The sequence below is a fragment of the Synchiropus splendidus genome, chromosome 1 (genome assembly GCF_027744825.2).
Source record: "Synchiropus splendidus isolate RoL2022-P1 chromosome 1, RoL_Sspl_1.0, whole genome shotgun sequence".
NCBI lineage: Eukaryota > Metazoa > Chordata > Actinopteri > Syngnathiformes > Callionymidae > Synchiropus > Synchiropus splendidus.
The window spans coordinates 27,504,731-27,525,862 of NC_071334.1; the positions used below are offsets into that span (position 1 = coordinate 27,504,731).

The 21,132-nt window shown below is 41.0% G+C and overlaps 1 protein-coding gene across 4 annotated transcripts in view; it reads right to left on the bottom strand.

The window, feature by feature from the left end:
* Nucleotides 1–473: 473 nt before the first annotated feature.
* The window catches only part of ptprea (protein tyrosine phosphatase receptor type Ea), a 47,875-nt gene continuing 27,216 nt past the window's right edge, over nt 474–21,132 (bottom strand). Inside the window, exons 3-22 of one of the 4 annotated variants that reach the window (XM_053876216.1) lie at nt 14,214–14,291; nt 13,463–13,559; nt 13,083–13,156; nt 11,768–11,812; nt 10,491–10,627; nt 9,471–9,561; nt 8,224–8,300; nt 7,970–8,006; nt 7,798–7,895; nt 7,439–7,558; nt 7,206–7,369; nt 6,916–7,051; nt 6,661–6,810; nt 5,374–5,467; nt 5,079–5,155; nt 4,860–4,994; nt 4,624–4,749; nt 3,793–3,944; nt 3,299–3,434; nt 474–2,691 (exon numbers count right to left, since the gene is read on the bottom strand). In XM_053876216.1, coding sequence (XP_053732191.1) covers nt 2,617–2,691; nt 3,299–3,434; nt 3,793–3,944; nt 4,624–4,749; nt 4,860–4,994; nt 5,079–5,155; nt 5,374–5,467; nt 6,661–6,810; nt 6,916–7,051; nt 7,206–7,369; nt 7,439–7,558; nt 7,798–7,895; nt 7,970–8,006; nt 8,224–8,300; nt 9,471–9,561; nt 10,491–10,627; nt 11,768–11,812; nt 13,083–13,156; nt 13,463–13,559; nt 14,214–14,286 — 2,094 coding nt within the window. In that variant the 5' untranslated portion in view covers nt 14,287–14,291 and the 3' untranslated portion in view covers nt 474–2,616. Of the gene's footprint in view, nt 2,692–3,298; nt 3,435–3,792; nt 3,945–4,623; nt 4,750–4,859; nt 4,995–5,078; nt 5,156–5,373; nt 5,468–6,660; nt 6,811–6,915; nt 7,052–7,205; nt 7,370–7,438; nt 7,559–7,797; nt 7,896–7,969; nt 8,007–8,223; nt 8,301–9,470; nt 9,562–10,490; nt 10,628–11,767; nt 11,813–13,082; nt 13,157–13,224; nt 13,390–13,462; nt 13,560–14,213; nt 14,292–21,132 lie in introns of those variants that run through there. The other 3 variants (XM_053876227.1, XM_053876237.1, XM_053876246.1) reach the window with 3 other exon arrangements.

Consider the following 21,132-nt stretch of genomic DNA (forward strand, 5'->3'; position numbering starts at 1 on the left):
AGTAGATTGATGTGTTACAGCAATATGAAGGTGGTTGTTGAGAGATTTGAGATTTATTAAAATGTTTTTTTTTAAATCTCAAATACCAAAGGTTTAGCGCGTTGCAAACTTAGCAATGGTATTAAAACTCAGCGTTTCCAGATTCACTGTGTTTGTACACTTTGGGTCAGAATTTAGATACTGGATATTTCCTTGTTTAAACAATATTAGTAGTGATTTTAAATCAAAGAAGAACTGTTTTCCCTTAACCTCCTCTCATCTGGGTGAGTATGGACCACCTTCACCTCACCACCTCAGTCACAAAACGGCAGCAAAGCAAACTGAAGGGGAAAAAATGAGGAAAACATTTGATTCTAATATAAATTCTGCGAGTAGTACGAGTGGTGACAGTACTGTTGGCCTGACACCGACGTAGGTTAAGCTTTTCTTTTAAAAGAAAACCAGCTCAAATTTAGAACAAATAGTTCGCTATCTATTTATTTTGTACTTTATTTCAAATTGTATTTTACAAAGACTTTAACATCCAACTTGCAACTCTCTTGCAGACTACAACGCTGGGTAACTTCCCAGAAAACAACATGTATATGACGATGGCTTGTTCATGAACTGCACTAGTGAGTGAGCTCCTCTTCAGTAACAAAACACTGCCCCCTAGCTGATGTAGCAGCAGTATTCAAATGATCCCATTAGCATTGGCTTAATTAAAAAAAAAATGTTGGAACAAAACATGGATTCACAGGAAAACGCTCTACATATTTGCTGAGTTCATTGATAAAAACAAACAAGACAGATTATATTAACTATAATCTAACTAAAATCAATTATATTAACAAAATAATTTTTATTAACCAACTATTTTTCTATTAAATTGAAGATGTTACGTTATTAATTCAATCGATTAAACCGGCTGAGTCTAGTGGCGGTGTGAGGTCCAAACAAGTGGATGATAAAACCTTTATTTCGTTTCTTTAAAAGCACTCCAAAAGGGCGAACGTTATTTTCAAGCTGATTCTTCATGCCACCTGTAAGCTTTGAATTTTACACTGACATCTGATCGATATGCAGTTGTGTTTTGGAGCTGCAGAGAAATGAACCAGGATTTTTTTTTTCAGTCGAATTTAATAAGTTGCATTTCAAAGACACTGAGAATCCAAAAAAAGGACGGACCACCCAGATAGAGAGAGGGAGTGACATGACAAGGAGTCAAAACAGAAACCCCCGCCCACCTCCCCCTTCGCTTCTCAGAAGACTTTTCAAAGGACAGTATGAAGAGTGAAGCTTCTATCCTCGTGTTCTTCTCTCTTACAAATACAAAACACCTTGTGAGACCAGCGTCACGCAGCATCAACCAAATCTCATTGAGGATTACAGCTTTGCTTAGTCAGCTAATATTCTATTAGAAACCGAACAAGCTTTTTATGGACGATAAGACAATCTGGCTGCATGTTTTGGCTTTTATTGTCGTTCGTTTCTTTCTTTCAGCTGAAGGACTGTACATTTCTTTGTGTCACTGTACTGCATTCGTATGAGCTTGAGTTTAGGCTTCAGCTGTTATGTTGCTTGAATAGACTGTACAAGGCAGCGGACCCTCGGCTTTTGTGCTTCTACATGATTATTTTGGTGTCGACACATTTCAAAGGCAGAGCTCACCACCACTAACTGATGCAGCAAGACTCTCACAAGGCCTGACTTACTAAAATCACAGCTGCACTTGGTTTGGCATTTGAGGCGACAGTTAATGCAAATGATCTTTGAAGTGGAATGCTCCTCAAATGTCAATTGTTTTGTTTATTTTTCAACTGAAATGCCACCAGTTGTAACCTCGCACACCCGGTTTTGTGTACTGCAGCCACCATAGTTATCACAACTATATCATGCACCAAGACATAAGTAAAGTCAGTTATGAGGCTTGCCTTCTGGCAACTACACTGCGAACGGAACACACTATTGATCCAGCTAAAGGTCAACCTTTACAAGTCAGACTTACCACTCTGAACACCCACACTGCTAGAACGGGTGCAGATTAAGAGTTTTTTGTGCGAGAGTTGACGTGTGTGGACGAGCAACAGGTTGTACTGCATATTGGACTCGACCTCAAGCTGAGACCTAAAAATATATTTGGCAAATAAGCATAGCATTTTAGTAAATCAGGCCTCACTTCATCATCTCTCTGGCATTACATCACATATGTTATGGCTGTGCATCACTCTGACGATCACATTCTGACACCATTAAACCCAAGTTAGCAGTCATGAGTGACATAAAAATGTAAGGTTATGAAACAAAAAAAACATGATGTAATCTCATGGATTCATAAATACATTTACAATAGAGCAGATTTCGCTGTCACTCTAAAACCACAACTAAACAGTATGATACAACAGAAGCGACGCTTAAAACTACACTTGATGGCAAAATACTTATAATACATGATGGAAATGTACAATATTCATCTTCTTCCATTTACAATTTAAAAGTCAGTATTTTACAGTGGGGATGGAGTTAATGGTTGGACAAGTGCATAGCAAAATAGATCATTTGACCAAGTACAAGAGAAAACAGACACAACAACTTTTAGAAAACAATGTTAAAAACCAGGTTTTAAGGCAAATCTCATCATTTAAAATTGGCATAGTCTGAGAAGATATCCACAAAGTCTTGTACCACCCGATAGCAGAAGTCGTATTGCTCCTGTGGAGAGGAAGAAGACAAGACGATTTAACGGTAGATCGTATGCTCAATTTAAACATTAAGATTCATGAAAGGAAAAAAATATAGCATATAACACGCTGCTTTCATAAATGACTATAACACATGAATATAACTTGTACTAACACAGAGTACTGTACGTCTATCTTTATCAAAAATGCGAAATGGAAAACAGTTAAAATATCCTATTCATTGTCTAATCTGGAAAGGAAATATTGTTTTGTGAAGGGAAAATACTTTGACTTTTTCAGATTTTCTTCATCTTCATTGTTTTCAAAATTACAACCACCATTTTGTTGATAATGTAATGTGAAATTATTGATTTAGAACTCAGTAGTTTATTGGAGAAAACACTAAGATAATGATTAGAATGTGCCATATTTAGACATTAAAAAACTATTTTTAATTTCTTCTAACAATCAAGATGCGGCTTCGTGCATAAATCTGACCCTGGAGTAAAGAGGCAGAATAAGAAAACTTACATTATCATTATAGAAACCATCGAAAATATATACATGATTTCTGAGTCAAATTAGAACGACAGTTATTGGATAAAACAAAACAAGTGTTGGTCTTCTCTCCCACTCACCACAGTCTGGACCATGTGAGGCCTCTGCATTCGTAAACTCTTCACAGTTTGGAACACGTCCAGCAGACCCTCTGCCTTGACTCGCTCCAGGATGTTGCTCAGTGAGATGAACGTACCTGTTCGCCCGGCACCAGCGCTGCACGTACACAAGCACACAAGACATCAGGTAAGACATCCTGTGTTGGGCAACCTCTTATTTCTTATGCTGCTGTTTTTTTCCGTCCAAGTATGTACTAGGCTTCTTTCTTTTTCTATTTTCAGCATTTCTGACAGGGGTAGCCACAGAATGTCAGCATCCCCCACCTTGTGCATCCTCCCTAGTCACCCCTCTTCATCGCCTCACTTATCACATCCAGAAGCCTCAACAGTTGTCTTCCTCTTCTTCTTTTGCCAAGTACCTCCATGTCAAAAAATCCTCGTCCAACACATCTCTCCTCTCCATATATACATGCACCACACGGAATTCATTTGATTCCATGGGCACTCAATAATACCTGCAGTGCACAACGATGGGATGATTCCCCGACTGCTGCTGCTGTCTTTGAACTGACGCGATGATGTCAATCATTCCTTTCCCTTCCGCCGGAATTCCTATCTCCGGCCAGCCGTGGAAGTGGAAGTGTCTGATCGCCCTCGTCTGCTTCTCCTTCGAGACAAATCATAGAGCATAACACCTCAAATATGATTAAGCCATGGCTTAAGAAAGCGTAATGGATGTGAAGTGAATAAGCTGCAGACGTGGAAGTGCTTCTCCAGGCACAGGACGGAAGGAAGCACTGCAACCTCTGAGTTTAATACTTGTCAAACTACATTAGAAGATAGTTCCCAATACATTTTCTCCTCCCCTCACATTTATGATTTATGATTGATTTTCATTATGGTTTTGAGAGGTTGGTTATCAGATTCACAGAGTTCCTGCACAGGTTTAACAGTTGAAAAAGAACAGTGTTATTGCTAGGGATGGGTACGTTTGAATATACCAGGGAAAACTTTCTCCTGACTCACAGGTACGGCACATACCGAGAACACAACAACAACCTACACAATAGTGTGTTGAGGTCTGACTCGGAAAATCACCTCACAGTAAGATGCATTCAAGTACTGAAACGTCAAAAAAATTGACTTTACGTGAATCCATACTCCGTAGTACAGAGGGAATTCGGCTGGTAGCAATAAATATACCAAATCCTGTACCCATCCCTAGTTATTGCGTGATTCAAGGTGAAATACAGAGTGAAAACATTACAGTAAAACACAAATAGCATTACAATTGCATACTTTTTTTTTTTTTTAAATGCAGATGGCCCCTTTTAATTCACCCTTACCGGTATGTAGGTGAGTACCAAATCTCGTAAACTGAAAGTGTCACACAACGTGTCTCCTTTCAACTCCACTTTGTAATCTCCGTAGGTGGCTGATTCTTCAGCCGGCCAGTACTGACAGCACTTGTCCTGCAAAAGAATTGTTCTCAGTGAAAAAAGCCCAAAACATTTTCAGACTGAAAGAATAAGAAGCATGAAAGAACTGAGAAGAGGAGTGTTATTTATGAATTCTAGCTCACTTGCTCTCTCTCCTGGAGCTCAGTGAGCATGACAATGGAGTGGCATTTCCACTCCCACACCATTCTCCAGAAATCCTGCACTGTGTGAGAAAGGGGACCCTGGGTGGCGATGAAGTAGTCTTTCTGTCTGTAGCCCTGATTTAAACAACAACGACAAAGATAAGACTTCCTCTATGCCTCAGAATGTTTGACATTACAGACAGAAAATGATCGACGTACGTCTATAAATGATGCGTTGATGTAATCTGTGAACTCCTGACCTCTTCTCATGGAGAGAATGACTCTGTTGAAGTCATCTGAAAAAGAACATGGACTTAATAATACTCCTCACTGAACCAAAAACAAATAAGAAAATCACACTTCAGCTTTTGTATGAGAATATATTTCCCCGACACCAACACATTAAATCAATTTTCTTACCTCCATCTAAAAATCTAGTGACAAAACAAGTTGTCTTTTAAATAGTTTTGTGAAGTATATTGATCATACCAGTCAACTTGAATTTGTAACTTACATGGAATGATTTGCAGAACTCTGTTCTTCTTCATATTTGCAGGCAGGTTCCCAGTTCTCATGTTCTCCTTCATAATTCTCATGTTTGTGAGTTTCTGTGAACAAAGCAAACATAAAGATGTCAGACATTCACAAAGCTAAAACATTTGTACGTGCTACAAGATGGGTCACACTTACAGTTGCGACTACACGTACGACTGACTTGTATTGTACAACTTACTTTTCATATGTAGTAACAACAGTATGGCAGATTAATTAAAAAAAAAAAACAGGAGTGAATCATTGCTATTATAGAACAAATAAGAAAAGCACCATAGATTCAGGAACAATTTCACAAAGTTGTGGTCGTATGCCAAATGGTGGATGGAATAAAATGGTGACAGCTATTCTAAAAAGTTCTTTCAGTAGAAGCTCTTTTGTTCATTTGCAGTTAATTCTTACATTGAAACTGTAAAATTACAAGTAAAAAATCAAAATAATAAAATAATTTACAGACAATTACGTTTTTGCAGAAGTACATCTGAAAAGGCAAGGTACCGTATTTTCCGGACTATAGAGTGCACCGGAATATTAGCCGCACCCACCAAATCTAAGAAGGAAAATGGATTTTTTTCATACATAAGCCGCACCAGTCTATAAGCCGCGGGTGCACCGTTGCTTTCTGCGCCACAGAAAATGCATGAGAATCACTTCTAGGATCCTCCAGTACTAGTTTTGAAAACGGGGTCCAGTGTTGAGACGGACTCATGAAACAATCTTGCCAATGTCCTGAACTCCAGTCATGAACTCCTCACATCTTATTTACATTTAAAGTGTTCAGAAAGCGCTGTTTTCACCCTCCAGTAGATCGTCTCTGTTAGCAGAGCTGCGGACACGCGGGCGAAAACAGCGCAATTTGAGCGCTTTAAAGGTAAATAAAACGCCCGTGATGTTATGTTATGTCATGTTAGACTCTAAAAACTCGGGATGCTCCGAGAGACAGGGAGAGCACTCAGCTGAAGCAGCTGTCTTCAACTTCTTTCATGAAAGTTCTCACTCTGGACGGTTGCAAACGTTTCAGATTCAGGTGGTGGTCGTTTTATAAGCTGCAGGGTTCAGACCGCGAGAAAAAAGTAGCGGCTTATAGTCTGGAAAATACGGTACTTAAAATACAGAGTTCAAGGTGAGTAGCTACAAGATGAATGAACTCTTGACCAAATCATGACCAAACAAGAAGTAGCTTGTGGTACACCAAGCAGCCATGGCTAACCAGCGTGATCGGCAATGAAATGACTGTTGAACTTCTCACCTTGAATTCCTCCTCAAGCCCGACCCGGTCACCATCCGTGAAGGTGTTGTGCAGTTTGTGCAAGTGTCCTTCCAGAGATGACACATCCAGTTCCGTGTCGCCATAGAGGTAGTATTCCAGGAGAGCCTGGTAGATGAATGAGTACTGCATCTACAGGGAGACATTCAGAAGAGAATAGTAATTCATGTCAAGCTCTACCACACATTTTATGCATATAGTTCATGGAAATGACGTTACAGTCATCTAACCACTCACATCTGTCTGAATGAGCTGCGAGCGCTGTTCTCGAATCTTAGCAACGAAACCAAATACATCTATCTTCTGCTCCGCGTGCATCATGTCAATCATGGCGTCAATGACAATGAAGGTGCCAGTCCTTCCAACACCAGCGCTGCAGAGCCACAAAACAAAAACAGACAGCAACGTTTCAGGAGGCAGTCACGAGATGTGTAGACTTTTTTCAAGAAGTCAAACTGTCAGCAATTCAACATGTGTTCTTAGAAAACAGAAGGAAAAGTAGATATTTTAGTCGCATTTTTTTTTACCTGCAATGGACCAGAATGGGCCCGGAAAGCGGTGGATTGACTGCTTTGACCTTTTTGAGGAACTTGAGCATGCCGATGGGGGAAAAGGGAACTCCGAAATCGGGCCAGCTGGTGAAGTGGAGCTGAGTGATCAGACGGGGCGTTTTTGCTGTGTCGTTGGTTTGCTACAAGACAACACAAAAGGTCTGAACAGCTGGACCCTTCTGCTCTGAATGCAAGTGAATGCAGCTCACGTGTTGTATGCAGAACTTTCGGATGGTGTAATCCACCAGAACAGTGAAGTCCTCCACAGCCACCCTCACATTCCCGTAGGTCCAGCAGCCCTGATCTGGCCAGTACTGGTGGCACTTGTCCTGAGGGAAACAGACAGCTGTCTTCTTCATGACTGCTACACCTCTCCCACTTTAGAGGACCATCTACAGTAAGACTGAATAAGAGCATTCTAACTGTAAACAGCAACCTTCATATGCGACTTTACTCATGGCTATTTTTGCACTGTCAAATGACCTTGCCTTTCAATGGAAACTACTAAAATATCACAACAAACCTCATTTCAGATTTTATTTTTCCCAAATGGCAATAAACCACTCACTTCTTTCCTCTCCTTCAAATTTGTCAGCATCACAACAGTCACTACTTTCTGTTCCCAAATCATCCGCCAGAAATCCGCCACAGTTTCTTCCTTCGGACCTGTGAAACAAAAGATGACAGAGAATCACAAAGTTTTAAACTTCACGAACACCTCAGGTTTTCCAGAAACTCACCTTGTGCTGCGATGAACTTGTTCTTCTCCGTAAATCCCTGTTTAAACAAAAAAAAAAAAAAAACAGAATTATTTAGCGCATCGTATAAAGGACAGTGCACCGCAGCTGTTATTTGGGACCAGAACCTACTTGAGAGGGCCACTGACAGATGGCCTCCCACAAGCAACAACTCTCCAGTCTGTGTTTCTTTTTAATACAGAACATATACAAGCTTATCATGAAGCTACTTATTGTATACTTGTCAAACCACTCACATCAATGAAAGACGCGTTCACGTAGTCTGAGCAGGGATTTCCATCCAACTGAGTCATCACCACTCTGGAATGATCGTCTGTGGGGGGAATACAAGAGGACATACAGTTTGAACAAAACATAAACCAGAAGTGTACACATCTGCCAAGCCACTCATTTCAGTTGAGTTAGGAGAAGAACACAACTAACCACAAAAACAACTTCCACGATTCAAGAATATTGTCATTGTGCAGTCACACCACAACACTGTTTTCGACAGGTGGCAGATAGGAAGTGTACCCTCACCAGGAACTGAACTAGTCAGACTGCTGGGTTGAAAGTGCAGATTCGAAACCACGAGCTCACCAGAGATGTTTGCTTATAAAGAGCAACCAGGGGGGTTGCCAAGGCATGTGAACACACGCATGCACACCCCATAGCTGCCCGTCACCGGAGAAAAACAACAATGGCAGCACCTAAACTTGTAGTGAGGTTTGGGTGCTGCAGCTACAGCAAAGAGAAGAATACTAGAATAGCCAAGTGCGCTAGCAACTGTGTAGAAATGGGCCGACCACGTCAAACTCCATCAGATATCTCAAAATCCATGCAGATAAGCACCTGCCAACAGTGAAGACATTAGCTTGTTGTTACTCTCTTTATAAGCCAGTAGACAGTCAGGATCTGCTCAGGCTTGATTTGTGAGTGGGGAAATGTATAGAAATGCCACAAATATTACAATGTCATGTCAATTTTCTTTATGTTTTTTCATTGCATGTTAGTTACGTTTTTAAGTTAAGTAAGACTCAAGTATGCACACTTTTTTCTGTATTTATTGATCTTTAAATTATGCTTTCCAAATCTACATGTCAGCGTGCATATTTCAACATCTATGTGTAAGCTAAAGCCAAAACACACATGTTAACATATGTCAACACCCCTGACAACAAGCACACGCACACGTTTGTATTGCTATCCCTGTGGAGACATTGTATAAAGCTTTATTTGCATAATGCTTTCCATAGCCTCTTACTATTCTTACCTAACCCTCCAAAACACATGGCCAACCTTAACCAGGACTCTGAACAAACTTAAACTCAACTATAAAGACCCTGTTATTTTGAAGTCTTCATCCTCAAATTGAGGTTTGGACCCGTCCCCACAAGACATGAGGTCCCCACAAGGATAGTGTTTTGTCAAGAATTGGTCCCCATGAGGCAGTATAAACAAGCCCACACCTACAGGAAACCTATGAAGAACAGTGTTCACTCACAGGGAAGGATGTTGGGGTATCTGTTCTTCTCCTTGTTGTTTTCCTTGTTGGCCTCCTCATAGGTCCCTTGAGCGTTACCTCCGGGCAGAGACTGCAGGACAAACAGAATTAGACTTCACTGAAACACCAGTCCGATAATCACAGTGAGGACCAGTTGGACTGTGTGTGCTGCTCCGCCGATGACTGTACTTCCCCATGATCAGCAGTTCACACCTCTCACACACTGGGCATGTATTAACACCACATCATTCACTACACAGAAATGGCCTAAGAGAGCATTAAGCAAATTGGTTGAAAGAAAAATGAGCATAACTGTGCTCAAATAAGGAGCTCGATGGACTAACATTAATGAAATTGTAGACTTGACTTCAGAATTATGTATATATAATTTTATGAGTAAAGTGACAAAAAAAAAATCAGCAACACTGAACAGCATCTAATAGAATGTAGCGCAAAAATCATCAGTGGCCAGCAATGGATGAATAATATTCATTAATCTTAAGTCAATGTATAATAAAAAAAAATCCTAGCAAATATGAATCAGCATTTTGCTATGACTCACATTGAGAAATATATTATGAGGGATTTTCCTGTGTGTGTGTGTCACAGGAAAGTGACACATCCGCATCAAATATAGGGTGGGAATTCTCCAACTTTTATTTGTAGAGTAGGAAAATTGGTCATAAAAATTCCACCAAAGACGGCAAACCAAATTAGCTAGGAAAGGCTTCACTGTGTCTCGCAGAGGAATTTAGTATCTGCTGCAGCAATTCAAACAAAAAACAGAAAAAGATACAAATCGTACTCTTATAATCATGTACAGTCTACAGCAGAGCTGCGTTTGTAAGTCGCGACCAAATCTTCACAACCAATCCCTGTGAATCCATACGACTTGTTTGGTCCACAACCTGACATGAACAATAAAACACAATAGTTGATCGAACAAGTGCTTCACACATACTACGGATGGCATCACATGCAGTCACTGGTACAGTGCATGTGGGGGAGGTGTCGTCTTACGTTGTACTCCTCTCTGAAGAGTTTGCCATCGTCAGCCGATCGGAGCCGGTACTCCTCCTCCAGACTCTCCACAGGCAAAGGAAGGTAGGTCTTTAAGGCTGAGGAGGATCTGGGAAGCAGAACCACCGTCTGTTGCTCTGTGAAAACAAAAAAAAAATTTTTTCAAGAGATGGATCTTCAACACAATGATGGCACTTGCTTCAGCTAGTAATTCATTTGTTCAATCATTTTGAGTCTAATAACACAGTTCAGATGAAATCAGATATTCCTTCTTCAGTGCTACTTGCTACTTTTCCAAACATTTTTCATTCAAAAAATTCATCTGCCACAGATAAACTTTGAGTAAAGCATTAACTTTATTAATTGTCCATTGTATTTTACCTTTACTTTTTAAAAGTTTTTGTACAGATGTACACAATGCCATTGTTGCTAGATTTTGTTAATGGTGGTTTCATCGGTATTTTTTTCAACTATCTGCTCTTATAGCCACAAGATATGTTTTGATTTTTTATTACTTTTTATTTAATTTTACTATTTTATATTTTGGTACCTACAATGTTTTGATGCCAAAGATTCTAGAGTTTTGTGCTATTTTATAACACATAATGCAATGTATGGTGATGCTACTACTAATAATACTAATAATTATAACAATAATAATAATAATATGAGAAACAACTCAATTTGTAGTCTTTAATTAGAATAACAGTCAATATATTTGGGTACTAAATGTGAAGTTTCTTTTTTTTTCTGAATTCAATTTTTATTTTTTATTCAAGAATAATGGAAGTACAGCAAAACCTACATTAAAAAAATCTAAAAAAAACTTCCTACAAAATAATAAAACAGCCTAAACATTTTTACAGTGATAAGTGAAGTTAGCATTTTGTAGACACCACCAACGATATGGTGATAGGAAACATTTACAGTGGATGTGAAAAAAATTTACGCCAACAATTATTGAAAGTAAATTGCTTTTATCGTATGGTTTGATTTTATTTATCTATTTTCTTTTTCAATACATGCCACGGTGGCTAATTGACGCTGATCATCACAGTGTGTGATGGACTGTATAGAAAGTTTAGTAGAACGTGATTGTAAACCAAGTCAGATGATCACCAGATGTTATGAACCAACCAAAGACACCTATTCGAACCCTGTAGAGTTGTTACTTTAAATCACCAGATTACACCTTCAGTTAGCACACCCGTGTTATTAGGGACAGAACAGAGAGTGTTAGTGAGACGGTCCTGACACCAGCGCCGTGTGTACCTGACCTGCAGGCACTGTAGTGTAAACCGACTCAGTGCTGTATCCAAACTCTAAAACACACATTGGACATGCATATGGTCAAAGCAATAATGAAAAAGTTTGCAAACTTAGTGTCACCCATCAAGTCATACGGTGATCGCGTGGCACAGATATGACTGGCAAGTACTGCATTTAAACAGTAGACTTCAAATGTGTTTTAAGTTCATTTTAATTGTGAACGACACATGATTTCTCTTCCTGTGTACTACTCGCCAGAGGAAGTAAAATAAAACCACAGATCTGCATGAGGGATGATAAAAAAAAAAACATCAAAAAAAAAAAACTACCACATTTTTTTGATCAAGGAAAAGCTCAAGCTCTCATATTCAAAGCAACAAACAAACTTCACCTTGCTGTAGCTTATTTTAGACAATGATTTCACACATCGATCTGTGAAGATTTAAACTACAGTCCTAAGGTTTTCGTTCCAACCAATGAAGACCATTTTCACCAATAAGGCGTGTTAAGTAATTGTACTGTAATCGTATCAATTTTTTGGGGGAAAAATTGTACTTTCTCTATTAAAGGGGTTATAAGGTATTACTGTGTAAAACCTCTTTCACAACAGGTTCATCACAATGAGACAAAATCATAGTGACGACAAATATTCCATCGGTGAACATTAATGCTTTATTTTCTATGAGCAGGTGTTATGACTCTTATGACCGGTGCTGATGACAAAAGCTCCTCATCCGCAATAACCATTTTACTTTTGCAGATGTGAACAGCACATTAAACAGCATCAGATGGAAAATTTATTGGGGCTGAGGCCTCTTGATATTAATTTCAAGTGCGCCAAACACCAGCACCTCAGCAGTGCAGGTACTGTAGATATCTTAGTTTACAATTGTGACACTGCCTGGTCAAAACAGGCTGATAGACACGGATCACTGAGATTAGGATGCTTCATACAAATATACATTTAACAACTTTCACTGTATTCAAACTTACATTTACACTTACACTTACTTATTACATCTAATACCAGTTAAAATCTTAAGTTCTGTCAGCCCCTTTATAAAGAAACTTGTACTACAGTTCTAAACGACAAGCCCTTGTTTTCCTTAAGATAATATATTCACCAGTTCATAGGCTGAGGTTCATTTAAGATTTCACTTCTTTTTGAGCTACAAAGGCAACAGAACACCACAGCACGTGTTGTTTACACGATTCTACTTACTTCTAAAGAGGCCCACATCATTAAACCCTGATAGCAAACATCTAAATATAGCTGCTGTGAAGCTACACGTTTCCTGTTCGCAAAACCATACGAGCTTTTACCTTGTTCTTCCAGGATGCCATTTGGTATTTTCTTGTCGCCTGTTGTGACGGCCGCTTTCCTCTGGTTTCTTAACCTGCCACAGTGAAACAGAACACAATAAAACCTTAGCATCAAATCCTTTTAATTCAAAGTCCTTCCCACCATTTAAAGCTTGAGAACCTATTCTTTCTCATGAGCCAAATTTGGTGGCAACGCTGCTTTACAATCCAACAATTGAGAAAGGAGGCTCCACTCTGACAAGCTGCTCTCTAACTTAGAGCGAGTCGACCCGCTGCACTTCCTCACTGGACTCCGCCTCGGTGACTGAAGACGGAAGTGTTTGTCACCCTGATGAAGAGGAGGAGGAGGCGGAGGCGGAGGGGGGAGAGGGCGTCTCTACCTGAGGAAGTACCAGGCCAGCAGGGCAACGATCAGCACCAGCAGGGACAGAATCAGCACAGTGGGCAGGACGTGGTGGCTGGTGGTCGCTACGCCCTCTGAGGAAGAGCAGAGGAGGCCGGGAGTCGAACACAAGATGTGAGCTGAAGAAGACTAAGATGGCCATGCAATATATGTTTATACCACATGCAACTTTTCCAACCTCGTGGAATGCCAAATTAAATTGCACAAATATGGTCTTCTATTTTGCCATTTTGGGGTTGTACTAAATGAGTTTTTAAACTGTTGATATTGTCGATGGAGCTATAGACTACTGGGTTGACAAACTGATTGTTCTGAAAGACTAACAGGTCAATTGGAATTTTATTTTCTAATGTAAACAGTTTCACAAACAAAACAGTACAAGAGCATAAAGTGTGATCATCTCAACAACTCCATTGTTATACATTTTGTGTTTGAAAAATGACTATGAACATATTTTCTAACTTTGCATTTAGACCCAGCCTCACAAAAGCCTTCGGTGATATATGTCTGCTGAAGAAGAGCCACACCATTATTAGCTCTCTGCCACAGAAGCACAATAATCTGAAAATGAGGGTGCTGGTCGGCTCAGACCGGCTGTCATCTCCACCAGCGCTGTTCTCAAAACCACTATTATCTGGCAGATGCGCATGCAGCAAAAACCCACATCATCATCATCGCCGTCGTCGTGACAGAGACGGCGAGACGGTCAATCCCACCATTGTTCTCACCTTTTGTGTGGTTGCCGTTACTGCTGGAGTTGGACGACGCAGTTGTTGCCACCAGAAAAAGAAGTGGGACCATTGTGACTGCGGAAAAACACAATCAGCAGGGAAATTATTGAATTTAAAGCCAGACATGTTCACATGGACAACAATCCTGAGAAGACGGAGGAAGGAGAGTGCCGCTATTCAGGTTGCACAACAGCGATTGACGGATCTGAGACAAAATTTGTGACTCATCTGCCATATCTGCTCATAGGAATGACTGGATGAATGCAAAAGGTCGTGGGGTCACAGTGGAACGACTAAACTCATTTCCTGCTCATTTACTGGCGACTGGCACCGCATGACCTCCATTTCTGCATCAAAACAGTATAAGCGATGATATATTTCAAAACAACATATTTAAAACAATATATCTAAACATGTGGAGATGATAAAACACAACGACTCACTTATTGTTGCCTTTACTGGCCAGATTTATGTATGTTTGAAAACAATCTGCTCAAGACATTCTTCCTTCTCCTTCCGATTATTCAGATGGTGGGGATGGAAGTCAAAGTAGAAGACTTTTTTTTTTTGCGCATGACCTTGGTCTGCAACAGGGTCTCCCCCTAGCTGATGTTGCCATGACAACAGAAAGTGTTCAAGACCCTGTTCAAGCAAGGCACTTTAATTTGTGGTCTTGTACTTCAGGCACAACCTAAAGCTGGTGGCCTCAAGTGAACACATGAACATTGTTAAATCAAAAGCTGTGTATGCACCATCTTAACATGACATCATTCTATACCATAGTACTTAGACATACACATCTCCTTCCTTCACTTCCCCATCAGGGGTTGCCACAGCAAGTCTGTTTCCTCCACCTTAACCAGCTTGATCATCCTCCATAGTGACCAGGGATACTCACTCCCCTTTCACATCCATGGACCTCACTGGTTTGTCTCACACCTTTTTCCTCAGGGGTCTCCAACTGATCCACAGAAGTGGTTGGAACAAAAACTAGCACCCACTCCCACCCTTTGGTCTGAGATCCCAGATTTACCTGGAAACCACGTCGCCAACAAAGTGTTTTTTAAATATATATTATACTTTTTATGAGTTTTTTACAGCATAAAGTTGAACATGTCGAATGATCACTTTGACAATAGTCAATGAGCAGCGTTCTTCCTTTTTAATGTTACACACAAACTGGTGAAGATATTGCTAAAAGTATGTAACTCCATTATCAGCTCCAATGCCTCCCATGTCCATTGATGAAACTCTAAAAAAATAATAAATTATGTCTATGAAGACCAGTCCATGCACATAAAAGACGGTATTCTATTACACAGCTATTCATCAGTCAGCTGAGTTAAATCAGACTGACTAAGGAGGAGAATGAGTGTCAGTGGAAGGAACCCATTGTTCCCATATTACACTGCATTTGGAGCACACCAGCACAAAAATACCCTTCTCAGACCCTGCGCACTGAAAACAATGTGCAGCATAATGTGCAGCCTTACTTCGTAAACTAACTCCAGACTGATCTGTCAGGCAGAACGTTTGCTACAGGAGTCTGAGAGATAGCATTTCTGAATGTGCATTAAATTAAATAAAAAAATCAATTACATGCCTTTGTAGAATTTGATTTTTACTTAACTGCGCCTTTCTTTATTTTTAGTTTTTTTTTTGTTAACATGTGTCAATGTCGTGCTTCCTCCTGTGGTCCATATGTGTCATGACCGGCCAGGGGTCACCTCAAGACTCCAGCCCCTGCTGACCATATTAACCAGTCCACATTTTAGAAACCCAAAAGTACATTTAAATATTAGTGCACAGGGGTAAATAAAAGCGTGAAAGTCGAAAGATCAAAAGGTAAATGATATGATCAAAATTAGATCCGACAGTGTAATGCCACTATAAAACCACAAGGAGGGGTCATTGCACAACCTTTAACTTGTAACCGGCTCGTTTCTTCTCCCATTGATAAGGAAACCCAAGCCTGAGTGCAACTGAGAGACGGTAGGTCAAGAAGCGGTACAGGAGAAGATTCTGTACATGAAAAAAAAACTTTCCAGTTTTGCTTTTTTTTTTGTAACTTGGCTTCATTATGCTATTTAGACTACTACTTACTTGCTCTTACACAGAGTTGCTTGGCTTCACTATCCTTACATTGCTATGAGCATTTTGAATGGTTCCTGATTGAAAACATATTCCATCAATGTTTTCGGATATAATCTCATGAAGAAACAAAGAAATATAAGTACATCCAGATGTGGCCTAAATTAACGAAACCACACCACGCCAGATTTGAACAGACTGGAATACAGATGGGAATCAAGGAGCAGCGATCGATCTCATTGTTCAAGCGCACAGAGGAGATGTCACTTCATATTGATCGGAGCACTTCTTATCTTTTTTTTTAAGTGGCTGGTAAAACCGATACACCCTGGAGTCCTGTGTTCCGCTCAGTGGCTCCAGCGTCTCCTGCAGGTGTGCTTGCTGCAGCTGCGGTGGAGGTTTGAAAAAATAAAAAAATGGTGAATGAGGACTTTGTGCAAGGAGCCGCAGTGTCCAGGAGCAAGGAGGCGGCGGGGCGACCGACTGCAGCAAGGGCAGAGGGCCCGGGTCAATAATACTTCTTAGAACGATTAATAAACTCTGACATGTCAGCCACCGGCTCCACAGGGAAAGACAGATGAGAGGATTCTAATGAGAGTGGGGGTGACACCACCTCCCTCCGCTCCTCCCCATCCTCCTCTTTGTCTTTAAAACTTTCCCAGCAAACGTCATTGTGCTGGACAAGATGAGGTGCTGAGGTGTTCTCAACACTTTCCAAGAGTCTCCCTGGATGTGATGGGAAGGTGGGTGAATTGTTTAAGAATACAGAGCTATGTTGGACAGGTTTAGTGTTGGTTACACAGACACTCGCAACTGCACGACTGATATCTCACTTTCTACTAAGTGAGATATCAGAGATATCAGAAAAAACAAAACTAAGCCTCAAGCATCTTGCAAAAATGCCTTTTGAGGAACACCCCATTGGTACCTCGCACAAGCTGGAGGTGGCTTCTGAGCCTCTCTGCAAGGAGCTGAACTCAGGTCGAAAATTGAATTCATCATCAGCATGAAATGGCTCAATTGCTGAGATGGAAACCTCATCTATCCTTCAGCTTGACCTTTCCCACATCTCAGATTCAACTAGAACTTCCGCCAGGCTCAAGTCAGAGGTATTGTTGTTCCTCAGGCCTCTTATTCCCCAGAGTATCTCAGATTCTCATCTCAGCTTCTGCTCAGTCAGCATAAAACCACTTTTTTTTTTTTTTGCTCATCATGGTGGTTGAACTTGAGCCAGACTGGTGAACTAGCCATCAGTTTGTGAGTGTGGTGCTCGCGAGGATACTCTTCTATTGTGGTTCCTCAGCAGCGTTACCAGCTGACAGGCAGAATGGGAGCAGGTCATGGGAGAAGTCAGCCCGAGGGAAGTAGTCATGCATGTGTATTTCCACAGATAGGAGACCGTCGCCTCGGGGAACAGAGTCGTCCTTGCCGACCAGACACTTGTGTGTGCACGAGAGGCAGCTCTGATTCAAGTTAAGACAGGGCAGTTCGAGGGCATGCACCACCATTTTACCAGCTTCACGACCTGCGATTGCTCCATGTTGATTGGTGAACCTAACTGATGATTAATGCATTTGTCTTCCCATTGTGTCAGCCGCAAAAGGACCCAATCTATAGGATAATGGTGCCCTCAAGACCTGGGTCACATGTCGTACTCTTTCCACTTTTGAATACCAACACACTGCTCCGTACCAAATGCAAGTGAGAGAGTTGGGTGTTCACATTTGAGCAGGAGACAGTCCATGAACTTCACATCCACTCGTGCCGTACTTCTGCACATACACATCTATGCACACTATAAAAAGTGCTCAGGGGAAAAAAATGCTTGAAAGTCAGGACGGCATAAAAGGTCATCATGGAATATTAGATGTTGTCAAAGAAAACTGTCCATTTTCTCGTGTTGCTGTTTTGGACCCGGGACTCTTTCCTCATAATGATCCTCCTTCCAGCTCCTCACCGTCCTCACACTAAGTAGAGGCAGAAACCGAGCCGTCAGCCAGGACCAGTCAGTCACCAATTAAACGATAAGACGGAGACATTAGCTGTCTCACCCGCTGACAGGAAACAACGTGTTGCCTGGTAATGCATCTTCCTGTGGACAGACAAGCGTCAGCTTCACTGACTGTAGCTCTCTGAGGACACATTAGCGTGTGAATCTGGAAATGTGTGGTGGGTTAAAAGAAATCTTGGCCGTTTCCTTCCATTGGCTTAATGTTCATTTGAATACACAAATATTTACAAAGGGGGAATAGTAGTTCACTGTATTGAGCTTTTACCAGGGCGGGGCCATATGGGAAAATGAAAAAACAAACATATATCATTTGAAATCTTTCGATCTTGATCATGGTGAATCTTGTTTTCAATTGTTTTCAAAACGCAATTTTGGAAGCATCTGTAATGAAAACTGTAGAAATATTGAACAAACAAAAAAATGTTTGTTTAAAAACAATACAAAAATAAGCTACATTGCACTCTGACACTGAAAACAAATAAAACAAAGTAGGTGTAATAACATAAAAACAGACGCTACTCAGCGCACTGACTGAGTCGGAAATGCCTTCATGCCATGTTGGAACTGGTTAGCTTGGCGGCTAATGCTACTAACAGACTCCGCGATGGTCAGCATAGTTTGCCAGAATCACCAACAACCAGTCTAAATGTTAATACACTTATCAGGCATTTTATGAGTGCTCACTATTACAACAACAGAATTGACATGCTATATTTTGAACGAGCAGATTTAGATGTATCCAAGTCGCCAGCGAGTTCATGTTTAATTGAGACACGAGGTGACGGCCGTAGCTTTTACAAGTCTCGATCTGATGGGTTCACGTTTTGACAGAAGGCAATGCACAGGAGGCCAGAAAGTCCTCATTTTTAAGGGAATACTGTGGTGTTACGTGTCCAGGAATTTCATTGTTCTGACATGTCCTGGATCTGCTCCAGCAACTCTCCCTAGTCGGTCATGGCCCGAACCCTCACACTTGACTAATCCGTATCACTGCAGTTAAGTTCACACCTGTATATTTCTCTCACATCGGTGCATTTGAAGGTCTTACACAACAACTTGATCAACTTTGTTATTCCACTAGATTGCAATCCTGAGCATCAGTCATAGACTTCTGCAACCATAATTATGGAGTGGATCCACAGTTGCACTCAGATTCACAGGTTTTCAGTTCAAGCACTGACCCTTTTCCACGTGTGCGGTAGCAGTCACACATCTGTGCATGCAGACGGAAGCTTGAAATCCAAGCGCCACAAAGTCACAGAGACATTTGAGGACAATCCACACAAACACAATGTGCCAACTCGCCTGCGGCGCACGGGTCACAGCTGACTGATGCTTGGTTTTTCAAGGAAAGTTTGAAGCTACGTGAATAGAGTGCAAGCGCTCCTCACAGCGATGGTGCTCTAGGAAAACTTGTCGTTTTACTTTAGCGGCATGGTGGCCATGCGGCTCACGCAGCAGAAGTTCACGACATTTAAGAAATGAAGGTCTTTGTGAGAACAGGAGCGCTGAACCGTGACAAACAGCAGAAAAGGGCCCCGTGTTAACCTCAATTAACACTGATGCCAAAGCAGCAACCTCATGTTAAACACAAGGTCCCCTTTTTTTCAGCTGGTGAACTTGGTGGAGTATAATCCTGGGAGTTTCCTTAAAGGAGAGCTGAAATGAAATACTGAATACCAAGCACTGAGCAGAGCAAGTGTGACACTGTGTGTGTGTATGTGGGCTTGTTTGATTCTAACTTGTGAGGACCAATTCTTGACAAAACACTATGCTTGTGAGGACCGTACGACCGTATTTGGCTGGACCCCACAAGGTTAAGCCTTCATTTGAGTATGAAGACTTCAAAATAACTGGGTCATTACAATTAGGTTTCAGTTTGGTTCAGAGTCCTGGTTAAGGTTAGCCATTTGTTTTGGATGGTTAGGATCAGGGTGAGAGGCTGGGGAAAGGGTTATGGCAATGAGAAGCCTCACAATGTCCCCACAAGGCTAGAATGTGTGCGTGCGATGCTTGAGTGTTTTCACTGGAGGAATTAATCTGCTTCTGTCAAACAAATGAAACATGCAGCTTTTCAACAGTCGACACTTGCTTCTGTGGTACTTCTGATTGCAAGAACCCATTAAGCATCTTATTTATTCAAAAAAAAATCTGGGGCATTTGATCTGCATGGTAGTTTTCATCTGCATTTCATGCAGCAGATGAACAACTGTGTGGGTTAGCGCTTTGTTTGAAACACTTGAAATGGAGCTCTATTTTGGAAATGGATTGTTCATGTAGTAAACATTTAAAAGAGTCAGAGTAAAAGTGTCTTTGTGGCGATAGTTAGGCTAAGACACTCAACATCGAAGAAAGGACCACTTTGATATCATATTATATCAACAGTTTAGAGAAGGTAACAACATCAGTGAGCCAACATCCAGCTGTGGCATGAAATTCTTTCTTGTATCTATATCAAATAAATCACAGCCGTGATGCGTGCGGTTGAAGTTGTGGAACTGTACGTTGTGTGAACTTGTTCCACAACAATTCTCCCGCTGCACCACTGCACCCTCCCCTGCTTCAGTCCCTGGCACTGTCATTAATCAATTCCAACCTCCTTCCCAGGACGCTCAGATGCCGTGTTGGTGGTAATAACCTTGGAGACCCGTTGGCTTCGCCGTGCAGCGTCAGCTCCACTTCAATGACAGCAAGTGCATCTTCCTGAGAGATCAGAGCTAGACAAGTGTGCGTCTGCAAGCCTCTGGTTGACAGATTTGCTATTCTTCTCAAATGAACCACTTTTTCTTTAAGTATTCTCTGAGGTTCTCTGCA